The 13,042-nt window shown below is 38.7% G+C and overlaps 1 protein-coding gene and 1 long non-coding RNA gene across 5 annotated transcripts in view; one reads left to right on the top strand and one right to left on the bottom strand.

The window, feature by feature from the left end:
* tnk2b (tyrosine kinase, non-receptor, 2b) overlaps positions 1-13,042 on the bottom strand; it is a 59,147-nt gene that overhangs the window by 40,798 nt on the left and 5,307 nt on the right. For 2 of the 3 annotated variants that reach the window (XM_028021777.1, XM_028021782.1), the window contains exon 2: positions 10,898-11,103. Coding sequence is in view for 2 of the 3 variants with exons in the window: in XM_028021782.1 (XP_027877583.1) it covers positions 10,898-10,939 (42 nt within the window). In the remaining variant the exon portion in view is untranslated. Of the gene's footprint in view, positions 1-2,676; positions 3,979-10,897; positions 11,104-13,042 lie in introns of those variants that run through there. The other variant, XM_028021781.1, reaches the window with a different exon arrangement.
* On the top strand, positions 588-5,662 carry LOC114147194 (uncharacterized). 2 transcript variants are annotated; one of them, XR_003596038.1, is made up of 3 exons: positions 588-2,056; positions 4,854-4,919; positions 5,043-5,662. It is a non-coding gene; the product is annotated as an uncharacterized LOC114147194 (long non-coding RNA). The 2 variants fall into 2 exon arrangements; XR_003596037.1 differs by lacking the exon at positions 588-2,056 and having other exon boundaries at positions 4,391-4,919.

The raw sequence follows: 13,042 nt of genomic DNA, 5'->3' as shown, positions 1-13,042 counted from the left end.
TAATTTACTGTCAGACAAAGATATTCACATCTACACCTGGGGGGAAAAAAAGCATTCAGGTCCAAAATTGAAAGCACAGTCTTTCAATTGTTGGTTCTTAAGCATATGGATAAAATAAACATTATCTGGATGATCTTTCCAAGTTCAAGGTTCGAAAATTACATCTGAAGTGTATAAAACTACCCAGACGCACTTGATTAAATAATCATCAGTGTAAATACCTCTATGAAAAGCGGAAGTATTTGTAATTTGCTGCTCTGGAGCATGCAATGTCAACTATATAAAAGCTTCCCAACAATTTCAGAAGGGTTGTAAGAATATTTCCAAATAACTTAAAAGTCATCATTCTGCAGTGAAGAAACAATCTTATCAGGAAAACAAAACGTAGGAGGAGTGGACGTCTGAGTAAATTTGCCCAATTAAGACAGTGAGACGTTTAGACATTCAAGACAACTCGACAACTGTCAGCACGTCAGGTAGATTTTTTTTTATTAAATTTGTCTCCATCAGAAGAATTGAATCATTTTTAAGACCACGCTTCCCAAATTTCGCTTCAGAAACCTGGAAAACCACTTGGAAAAAACACTAAATCTGGGACCTCCTCTAGTTCTCAACCTTTGACCCTACCTGATCAAACTTTTGCCAGGGGAGCCTGAAACCAAGCCTGTTAAAACACGTAAACGCCTTCTCTAGCTCCATGATGGAGCGCTGCGAGAAGCCCACCAGACAGGCTGTGGGTGTAATAACACACCGTTACCAGCCCAAATATCACATGATGTCTAAATCCCCACCGATAAATGGCGGCTCAGAGTCCCAGAAGCACCGAGTCCTGGGTCCTTCCTGTCTCTATGACTGTAAGTGGGTAGACCTCAGGCTCTGGGGGCAGCAGTAAGCGGTTATGCAGAAGCTGCAGGAGTCGGAGGGGTGTCTGCTGATGTGAGCTTTGCAAGGTGGAAATTCAATCAGGGTTATAAATTAAGTTGAGTAAGATAACATTTTGTATCAAATAGAGATACACAAAAGACTATTTAACATTTGTGAGAAAATATATTTTCATAATACCACTTTAAAAAGGTTTCCAAAATCCTCGCCATGAAGAGACAGGCCGCCTGAAATCCCTCAACTGCAAAACGTAGATCGGCTTTTGATGAATGTAACAATGACAGGAAAACTGAAATTTAAACCTGTCAAATAATTATTGTTTTGTTGTAAAAAAAAAAAAAAGGTTTGCCACAAACTACAACTTATATCTACCTTGACAACTAATGACCCTCGTGGAGAAATTGACTGGTGACTAATCACGAATGTACGATTGTTTAGGAAAAACCTGATCTTTTCCTAATTAGTGAATGTCTCTTGGAACAACTAAGCTCCAAGAGGTTCATTTGGCAAGACTCAGTGTGGACGCTAACCTGCAGCCACTTTAGTTACTTTTAGTATCAATGAGCTGTTCAAAAAAGAAGTCAGATGAAGCACAAAAGGTAAAAGATGATTCTAAAATAAGAGAAACCCTTTTACTTCACAGGCATGGCACGCATGGTCCTTTGAGACAAGTGGTGAGATTTCAGTGAAAAACAAGAAGTTGAATAAGAATTTCTCAACGGTAGACGAGTTGATGGCACTGTTGCCTTGCAAAAATAAGATATTAGATTTGAATCCCGGTCTTGTTTTTGTCTGTATGAGCCATGTGAGTGTGTTGGGGTTTAAGGGAGGGCTTCTCAGTGGGTATTACAGCTTCCTCCCACAGTCTAAAAACGTGAGTTAATGGCTTAATGGGAGTGTGTGTACATTGTCGTTTCTCTGTGTGTTTCCCTGTGATGAAACGGCAACCTGTACAGGGTGTACCTCCTCTAGACTGATGATCGCTGCAGATGGGCACCAATATTTTACCAGGATCTTGTCTTGATGATGGGAGAATCCAACCACTGTGCAAAGTCTGGACTTGAGACGACCCTCAGATTACAGGACTGCCCTCTCTGGCTTGTACAGGCATGATGGGTTCATCACTTCATCTGCAACACTTTTTACCCCGATGTGCTCCTCACACCAGAAGAAGGTACATCTGGATTCAGACCACTTGACTTTCTATAATTGTTCCAGAGTCAAGTCTTTATGCTCCCTTGCAATTTCTTTTTCTTCAGTTAGCCTCACTGATTGGAGGTTTTCTTGTGTCTACACAGCTGTTCAGTCCCAGTCCCTCCAGTTTCCTTTGCATTGTGTGCGAGGAAAAGCTCTTATTTTTACTATTGAACACAGCCAGGAGTTCTACTGTTGTTTTTCTTCAACTTGATGTCAAACGTTTAAGTGTTTGCTGATTGTTACGGACTTTCCTTCCAGTTTTCAATAATCAGTTGGACAGTACTTAACCCAATGTTAGGAGTTTCTGCAATCTCCTCAAATGTTTTCTCTGTCTGAGGTTTAAGAAGGGTCAAACCACTGACATCTCCAACATATTTCCACAAATGTGGCACTTTGTTGTTTAAAAAAATAAGAAGTTACTCCTTGCACTAGTTAGGGCTAAACAACTTGTTGCCAGCTCAACGATAATCAGTCGCCTAGAAGTAATTATCCAATAGGATGTTTGTAGATATCTACTTGAGAAATATAGTACCATGCCAAAATAAGTTGCCATATAGATTTAGCTAAATAACACTTAAGGTGGAAATGCTTACATACCTGTTTCTGCACAGAGACCAAACGAAGCTTCGGCATGATCTGTTCTGGCTCCATACTCTAAAGCATTGCACCGAGACAGAGGCAAGGCTTCTTATAGACATTGTAGTAACACCCTCCCACGGCTCCACAACTGTTCCCAGATGTTACACGGCAACATGTTCCTACGAAGCAGTTGATATGAACCATAGGCGCGTTACAGCTGTACTGAGGTCAGTGTTTCTGGGAAGCTACTGACATAGCAGTGACGTCATATCCCACTAAGGAAGCTGCGTGAGGCGAGAGTTGGGTCAGTGTGGATTGTTGGGCAGTAGCGCTTTATCTTTCCTTAGAATCTCTGGATTTCTTTCCCGGCTGTATTAGATCGGTCCGTATGGGTCAGTTAAATCCATATTTTCTAAATCCTCTGTATCAAGGCAATCATTAAAGAGTTTCATATGAAGTTGCTGCCACATCCACAAGTTATGCATAGATATTTCTGGATTATTTGGGAATTATTACAGGAAGATTCTGTTGAACTGGTGGTCCATTAACTGTGAGGACAGACGAGAACAGGTGTTCACATCTGGTTGAGACTCAGAACCAGAACTGTGTGATTAACGTACCGGTTATGGGAGAAATGTAAAGCAGACTCTCACAATGAAATGTATACCAACTCCAACAAATTAGCTGTGTTACACATTTGAAACAAGGAAAAATATGATGGTAAATAACAGAGACCTGCCTAAGTCAAGGCCTCCTCTTAGCTACGGAGTGCAATAACTGTCTGCTCAGACCGCATCACGTTAAATTGTTATCCTCATTAAAGCTGAGGTCATCAGACAAACAAACAAAAAAGGATCTATTCTAATCCTGAATTAAGCTCTTGAAAAAAATTTGAACGTGTGGCGTTCACTACAAAGGTACTGCAATTTCTGTGTAGACATAGTGTGACTGTCACGGCAACAGTTCCAGTTTCGACATTTTCACGGGTTCTTATGATTAATGTTATCCGTCTTTGTGTTTCTGCTATTTATAGGGTACGACAAGCCTAACATGCTGATATCGACTTTATTTGGTCGGGAAATCTGCTGTGGTAGCCAGTCAGCACCCAGTTGGTTCCAGGACTGGTCATGTTTTTCCTGACCAGAAATATTTGACTTTTTTTTTTTATACAAGAGAGGGAAAAGAACAATCATTTGATAATGCCAACTATGCTAACCGTGCTACTTGGTAACATGTGGTGCTGTGGGCTGTTTACAATATCTGAACATTGAGTCTATTTTTTTTTTTTTAAATAGTAGTAAAACTAATTCAACTTTTAATTTAAAAAAAATTTAAAAATCACTGGCCACATTAATTGTTAAACAGAGTATGCAGACTCAAAAAAAAGTAAATTGCTGAAAGGACAACATACCTATAGCAATAATTAAGTTAAAGTTGTGCAAAACTACGTATATTTGCATTTAAGTTAAAAAAATATATATTTGACAGTTTTATCCGTTATTAATCAGTTTATATCCAGAAAATATAAACAGGTTAGCACTACCGTGTTTAGATGTTAAGTCAAGCAGAATAGAAGCATAGTTTGATGCAGGATTTGCTACAAATGACAAAGGGTTCATTAAAGCAATGTTATATTATTGTGATTTCGGCTGTGTTTATATCCTTTTTTTTCTTCAAAGTAATGGAATTATTTTTTTTTTATTTGTCAGCTTTCACTGTATTTCTAATATTGCATAAAACAGGCTTGAATGAAATTTCTGCAGAATGTGCCAGTTTTTTATTTTAAATCAGATTCATCGATTGTCAAAAATAATCGCCTAAAAACCTCTGATTGGTGCGTCTCTATTTTCTCTTTATATCTCTAATACAGAGCAGCATTCTGAGTTTTTAATAAAGCCTGAATTGAACTGAATCCAACATTAAGGAGGGTGAAGGTTTAGTGAAAAGTTTGAAACCATAAAAAGGAAATATGGCATCAGCAACCGCAGACACATTTTTTCTAAAAATAATTACATCATGACCACTAGACTGACCTTCAGAGATGGTTTAAACTTAATGCCAGCCAGAGGTCAGGGTTAGGGTCAGACTGTGTTAGGCACAGAGTCAGACCTGCTAATAACTCCCATCTACTCTGTGTCTCAAACCAACTTAGAAACTATTATCCTCCACAAATCCTCTCTCATTTCCTTTCACAGAAAGATTTCCACATAAGCCAAATCAGGGAGGTGCAGGCATGCTTTGCAAATCCTCTGCGGACAGAGGTGAGGGTCGGAAACTAAAGGACAACACGTCAGAGGGTGTGTGTGTTTGTGTGTATGCAAAAGAGCGTAGGAGACAAGTACACATTCCCGCCATCTAATCCTAGTCTCATATTGACTTTCTAGGAAACATGGAAGGGGCACGTGATCGCACATGGCGTTGGCACACTCCGAACCCCGCAGGCTAAACAGGTGAGGTTTAAGAAAAAGCCATACAGGGTGTAGGAACATTCGCGGGATTAAAGGGGACAAGGACCCACCTTCACGCCCCCGTTTCTTAATCTGTGCTTTTGTGACCAGCACACACAAAGATTGTGAAGATGTATGCAAGTGATCTGAGAGTTAAAGCCGGAGGTTTTGGATGAGTGTGTTCAATGACATTGGAGGGACAACGACCATAAACTACTCCACATTTTACACCGTCAGCACACACGCCTGACCCTGCTGTCTGGAAACCAGGTCACGCCACAAGTCCGGCCTTCAGTTTGTAATAAAGATGTTTTATGAAAAAAAAAAAAAAAAAAGCTTTATTATTAGTATAGGAATACTTGTTTAAAAAATTAAAAATGGCAAACTTATAGTCAGAAATTTGGTCCAGGACATTTTGTTTAAGAAACACACAGTCGGAATCTGACCATAGCGGCGAAGATGATCGAAAAACTCTTCTTGTGTAGAGCGCAGATGAGTAGCTGTGCTTACATTACAAATGTGCGCAAAACTTTGTCGATATTCCGCTTATGTTGGGGGGAAAAAAGAAAGTATTTCACAATTGCTGTTTCCATTAAATAAGAAATGCAATAAAAATCACATGTGAATAAGTTGTAAAACAAAATATGAGGAGCCATGATCCTCCTACTAATTTCTGTAGTCTTCTGTGACGTTTCCGCCAGTAGTAACGTGCAATTGTTGATCAAGTGACTTGTGATTGAAAAAAGCGCTTCTGTTGTACTTTTTCAAAATAATTTTGATACAACCAAAAAACTCCCTCATCATAACGCAAAAACCTTTTATCAAAAAACGTCCCTTATTTTATTATTATTATTATTATTATTATTATTATTATTATTGCTGCATTCCCATTAGGAGAATGAAAACACGGCATTCTCTTAAATTCAAATTTGTGCAATTTTATGGTGAATGGAAGCGCAGCTATTGACCCAATATGAACATTTTAGCCTCTATAAAAATGCTTTGTGGAGTAGCAACATGCGAGCTGATCAGAGCGTGTGCAAAAATGAATGGAAATAAATACAGGGCAGCCCAGGAAGGTCACCTGGTGAAAGGTAGATGACCAAAAACATACAGCTGGAGCTGGATTAGTTTGGTTTAGCTATTTTGCAAAGAAAAAAAACATAATTTTCTATTGTAAATGTGCAAAAATTGTGAAGACATTCTTAAAAACAACAACAAAAACATGCACCTGTAATGGTAACTTTGCACTGCATCGACTTAACTGGATGGAATACAAATGCATGACACCCATTTCAGAAATGTATGTGCAACAAACTTTGAAAGTCATTTTTATTTCACTTCACAATAATGCACAACTTTTTTTTTTTTATCTGTCTGGCACCCACCAAGGGGTGGCGCTGCCCACACTCTGAAGAGCTCTTGTTTGAGGAGTATCAATAGCGCTGTAGCTTAGGCCAAAGAGGTCCATCTGGCAGATGGGACGGAAAACGAGGGCTTGTTTGAAGGTAAAATAAGCTCATGAGATAAAGTAGCACCATCTCGATGAACATGCAAACTTCATACAAATGAATTTAACTGAAATAGTGTTTCCTTTCCTGGTTTAATTACTTTTTCCAGCCACACGGGGGCAGTCTAAGAGCACGAAGGAGAAGGAAAATGTGAAGTCTTTCAAAAGCAGGTGTAAATAAAATCATTTCCTACCAATCATGCATCTGAAATGTGTTATTTATCAAACAAACTGAAAATAAAACTTGAAGAATAACAGAAAGAAGAATATAAAAATAGTTCATTCCAAAGACTAAGGAAGACAAATTAGAAACTCATAAAACAATTTTTTGTAGAGCTGAAGTAATTTAGCTGAGATGGAAAGAACTGCAGAGAACTTCCCAAGAGTTAGGTGTTAATAATTATCTTATCTTGCACTGATGTCAGGTGTCTATTTTCAGAAAAGGCCCTCCAAGGACCAATGGTCCTTTTCAATCAGCTATTTCAATCAGTTTTCCAAGGAAAAAAAAAAATTTATATATATATATATATATAAAAAGATCCAGTAGTTAGAATCTCTAAGCATGTGTGCAGTTTTAACCTTTTAACCCTTTCTTATCCCAAAAATTATTAGAGTTTCTGTTTTACTGTAACCGCATGAAATGAACACACGAGACAGTCGGCGTGCTGTCAGTGTGTGCCGACCCGCCAAAATAATTGCGTCATCACTCTCTACGGGGTGTGTGTGTGTGTGTGTACTCAATGTGTAAACTGCTCTTCCGGTCCAAGAGAGAGCAGATGAGATAAAAGCAATAATACAAGTTACATCTTGAGGCGCTGACTGCATGTAGTAGAGCTGCTGAACACATTGTGTTGTAAACAAAATGGAGGTATTAAATTGTGCAATGCTGCAAACGCAAAGGGCTGCATTTGGAAATGTTGCATTATAATCTTACGGTATATTATTATTACTACTGTTGGTTTTGCTAATCTTCTTTTTCATATATTTTTGGAACTTTTTTGTATAAACGTACATATCAGGGAAATAAGGGTTATTTCTGTTCTATTTCTATTCAGTCATATTTGTCTTTACGGGAGTAAAATCCTGTTCTGCCTTTGCTCTGAAGGGTTGTGGTACATCCTAGAGTATCCTTTTGAAGGAAAACTAAGATATAACAAAAGTTTTCTTTACAGAATGTTTTCTCTTCAAGCTGCAGCATGTAACTTTTTTTTTTTTAAATATATGTTTTTTTTGCTGTTGCCGTCTGAAGAAATGCACAGCTCGTGGTCAACAACTGCCAATCAGAGCCAGGAGGAGAGTCTTCCCGCTGGCAATCAACCTCGTGAACGCGCCATGCTGTCATTACATGGTGACAGTTTCAACAAGTGTGTAAAAAAATACAAATATATATTTTTTTTATATAAAAGTCACACCCTGCAGCTTTAAAGCACACACACTTCCCCAAACACTCTGCTTTCAACAATCAGGAAACGCCAACTTTCTCAATACCCGGTTGCCTGAAGTTCCCTTTTTTGTGGTTTTACAATTTCCTGTTCGCTTTTACTTGGGTTTACATACATAACATATGAATATCTACTCATTAACGGCACTGAAATATAATCTTACTGTTAGTTATTTTATTTACGGAGGAGATTTATCGAATCTCAGTTATTTTGACTACATATACTCAGTGTGCGTCCCAGACATTACCTTATTTTGTGGCTTATTTTTACACAGAGATGTTGAAACGAAATCCATGGAAACGTCCCCTCCTTCAGCCAGGGGGCTCTAGAATGCCGATGTCACAAGGTGATGTATTACAGGGAGACTCAATGAGGAAACTCGATGCATTAACGCCGCAGCTCGCACACAATGCACCGGAAAGGCAACGCACAGCTCACCGCACCGCAGGGGGCGACTCAAACACAATGCCTGTCTATCTGCTGGGAGAACCAGAAAAACGACGGGATAACGACAAAAAAAGAAAGAAAGAGAAAATCCATCAGCGAAAATGAAAGGAGAAGGACAGAAGGCAGGTTGGCTGGAAACTCCTAGTGGTGGGTTGGAAGAGGGAGGAAAGTGGGGTTATGGTGTGAAGTTCACGGTTAAAATAACACTTCGTTCTCTCTCTCGCCCTCCAGGAGGCCGGCTCTCCCCGGCGTTCTCCTCTGTCTGGGCATCTGAGGCCACAAAAAGCACGCTCACTGATCACCGCTGCTATTCTGGGAGATCCGCCTGAGCTCCGGCTTCCGTTCACTCAACAATCCTGCGACTTTCAATCTGCCGTCTGAATCGTTTCATTACACCAGGGCTGCAACTAGCAGTTATTCTAGCCATCGATTATTTGACAATTTATCAATTAATTGGATAAGCGTCCTGCAGATTTTTCATTTGAGCCTGTTTCATACAACTGTAGAAATGCATTAAAAGACGCAAATAAACAATTCAATTTATTTTTAATAAGAAAATAAATACCGTGTTGCCTAAAATGAAACAACAGGGCATTCCTCTAGTGTACGCTTGATCATTTGTTGTGAAGGATGAATCTGCAGCCGAAAAAAACTTCTACCAATATGTGGAAAGTTTTTCTGCTTGACTTATCAAAAGGTGTTTAATCTGAGATTTTTTTTTTTTTTTTTTTACAGAATTTTAACCGGATGAATTTTAACCTTGAGTTCTGAGTAACACATTTACAAAAAATGTTTTCTTTTTATCTTCAATGTAAAATATATATACTTTGTAAAGGTTTGGCTTAACTCTTCTGGGTTTGTTTTTTTTGCTTTCAGAAAATTGCCTTTTTTTGAGTCTATATCCAGTTAACGATTAATTTATTGCTATATTAGTTGACGTTTACTACAATAATTGATTCATTACGATGAATTAATGGGTTTTTTTTTAATGATTAATCTTTTCAGCCGTATTTACAACTATGTGCTACTCTGTGCTGGTCTGTCTATGAACACCTTTACAAGCCACTGCACATATTCCTATAACCGAGGAAGATTTATAGAAGCCAATTAACCTTCTTTGGACTGTAGGTGTCAGTAGTGCTAACTGCTAGCAACATGCAGGCTTGTTTAGAAAGCCCAGCAGTAATAATGAGGTCAGTCATGCTCTCATACTTTAGTAGAAGTTAAACAGCTTCCCCGGTGTGTTACAGCTGGGAATAACCATCATTTTAAAAAAAATGTTGTAGCGCAGCATAAAGAATAAATGTCACTTTGACACAATACTTGGTAGGCTAATAAAATTAAAGCGCCATCGATTAATGCTGTCCATCCCAGCGATACATTGTTCAGTTGGATGGATTCCAATTTCCTTAAGCTCCGACCTGGGGCATAGATAAAATTAATAGTAATAAACATCAATTATTTTTAGGGCTGGAACGATTAATCAGATTAATCGTCACTAATGGATTATTGGTTTGATGACTATGCTTTTCTTTGTATGCCCTAAAAACATCTAGGAAAATAAAAAAAAATTTTTTTTAAAAAGAAAAAAAAAAAAAGGATTCCTACTTTCTTGAAATAATCGCCAACTAATTGAGTAATCGATTAATCGTTAACAGGAGTGTTCACTCAAAATGGGTCATTGTGCTGAGAAAAAAACCCTCAGAGCAGTAATTAAGTCAAAACTGTACAAAAATACACATACACTTTGCATTCAACGTAAAAACACCTAACCTCACCCGGTTCACATTTACTAAAGAAATGCTGTTATTGCATTTTGCGCAAAACATTTTGATTTTCTTATTTAAAAAAAAAAGAAGAAAAAAATAATCTAATTGCTGGGGGTCTGGGAGTGGGCATGTTTGAATATATTATTAATCAAAAAAGGCTGAAGTGGTGAAATGAATCATTTGTAGAATGTGTTTTCTAAATCTGATTGTCAGAAAGTCGATAAATTAATTAATTACTAAAACAATTGTAAGATACAGCCCCAATTATTTTCCACTGATTCTAAGATTTTTTTAAAAATCCCAACAGTAAGATTCATGCAGTTCTCAATTCATATCGAGCGTTTCGGTCACAATAGTTTCTACACCCACCTTATGTCCTTCTCACCTTCCCCGATTATATATTAGCTTTCTCTGTTCACACACACACACACTGGACAGCACACAGAGGGCAAGAAATCACGTTTCACATACACAAAAACAAGAGCCTGTCTCCGCACCGTGTGACGTAAACGCAGCATGCTGTCACACCTGACTCCACTGAACAATCATAGCTGCAGATAGCCGTCTGGTTCGTTGAATATATAATCATATTTTAACGTGTGCACATGCACTCGAGCTTCATACCTGGAATATCTGAGCCTCAGTAATCTTGTTTTCTTTCAGCATCTGCTCTGACTGACAGCAGGTCGGCCGTATTGAGACGAAGCTCCCCGTCCGCCGAGGCGACCTGAACTGGCGTTCATGGTGCCTGAAGGTCGGTGCGCGGCCGCGTCGTTTCTTCTGAATCCATTGACGAACAGAAATCCAGGAGTTTTTATTGTTGGAATTGCCTTGAAAAAAACAAAACAATAAAAGCACAGAAGATGAGTATCTCCTGCAGGTTTCTCACTCAGCATGGAGGTAAAGGGTCATTTTGCTATTATTTTGGGGCATTTGGACAAACCTCCACCATTTTAGAATCAGCTTGTGTTTTTTTTGTTGTTTGAAAAATGTCTATTCAAATTTTATATTATTATTCAGATAATGTAATAATATTAAAACATAAACAACCCTTTGCTTTCTTTCCTTTATGTTTAATGACTGTTTTCAATTGCCTAAAGTTTTATAGTTGACTGTTCTCAAATATTTCATCAGGGACTCGATTATAAGTAGTCTATTTTTCAATCACTATAAAATAATAATTTTTTTTTTAAAGCATAGAGAGAAATTTCATCTACCGGTAAAACATGTTTTGTCAATTTTTTTTTAATTAGAAATTGTGATCCATTTTTCAGTCATTATTCTAAATTATATTAAAATTATTTATCAAAATGTTATTTGACATGTTCGTCTTTCTGGCTGGCTGCCAGTCAAATTTATCAAGCAGCTTTGCTACTCAAGCTAGCGCAGCAGGGCTAACTAAAGTCAACGGATATGAGGAAGCACTTACACTAAACAACACACTATTGAGAAAAGAGAATAAAAGCAAGAAAAAAAATCATTGTAATAGTTGATGTTTCTTTACACATGTTTGCAGCCTTGTCTATTGGTTTGCAAAGTGAATAACCGGCCAGAAGCTATCATGGCACGGAAAAGTTTTGGAAGCCCTGATTTAATCTCAAAACTACTACAACTATATTTATTATGAAGATGATGCAAAGTAATAGCAAAAACGTGTATTTTTATATTCTGTGTGAAAAATACAAGTGTAAGATTGAGAATACTACACCATACTGAATATCCTCGCATCTTGAGAGTCGTTACGGACCCCAAATCCTGAAAACACGACCGAGAACATCAAGTTCCGCCCGGCTGAATGACAGGCTGCAGCAGGACTGGACCGGAAGCAACTCCCAGCCCTGTGAAGTGACTTTGACATTATTCCGACTTATGTCTGGGGGCTGGGACCAGAATGCCTGAGGGGCCCTGCGCAGGAAAGCACAGAGTGAATGAAACAAATCGGTCTCGCTCAGACACACGAGGATGCGGCCCACCCACCCACTAGTACCGAGTAATGTAGCTGACTGGAACCCTCAGTATCAGAGGAGAAGTCCACAACAAGGAGAAACACCAGGCTATTCTTCCCCTCCACCCTCACACAGGCTTGACAACTGAACCTTTTGTCTCCTTTGTTTGGGACAAAATGGACCAGCGAGGACCGCAAGAGGACAGCGGGACGCACCAATCACTCAAATACGAAACTTTACAGTGGGGGAGCTTTAAAGTGACGACCAGCCGCTTTGCTGTCAATTATTTATCGACGAACCCATAAAACGTATCGTTCTACTGAAAACGATCGATGCCAGCGGGGCTCGGATTTTAGTCACGCAACAGTCAGAGGGAGGTTGACGCTTCATCCCTGCCCTGGCACAGGAAACCCTGTCCGCTTAGAGAGCGAGACAGGCTAAAAATAACACACACACACACACCCCTACCCACGCACTCACATACGCACACACACGCCAACACGCACGCACAATGGGCCTCTTTTAAAAAAGACTCCACATGCATCAACAGATTTAGCATTATCCATAGTGAGTAAATATGTGGTGCTTTTTGAGGTTTCATTGGCAACAGTTGTTTTAGGGCCGAGCGATACGGACTTACAATTTTATCACAATATTTTGTGGCATCATTGTGTGGGGTTTTTTTTTAACATTACTTGGGATTTATCGCAACAGCAATAAATCAAAATTCTTATAAGAAACTGATCGCAATAAATGATAAACAATAACACAAACAGTGGGGAAAAGTATAAAATGAACAATTCCGACAATACGGACAATGGGA

Source organism: Xiphophorus couchianus, chromosome 6 (genome assembly GCF_001444195.1).
Source record: "Xiphophorus couchianus chromosome 6, X_couchianus-1.0, whole genome shotgun sequence".
NCBI classification, from domain to species: domain Eukaryota; kingdom Metazoa; phylum Chordata; class Actinopteri; order Cyprinodontiformes; family Poeciliidae; genus Xiphophorus; species Xiphophorus couchianus.
Note: the sequence above shows the minus strand (reverse complement) of the source record. Positions and strands in the feature narration are given on the sequence as shown.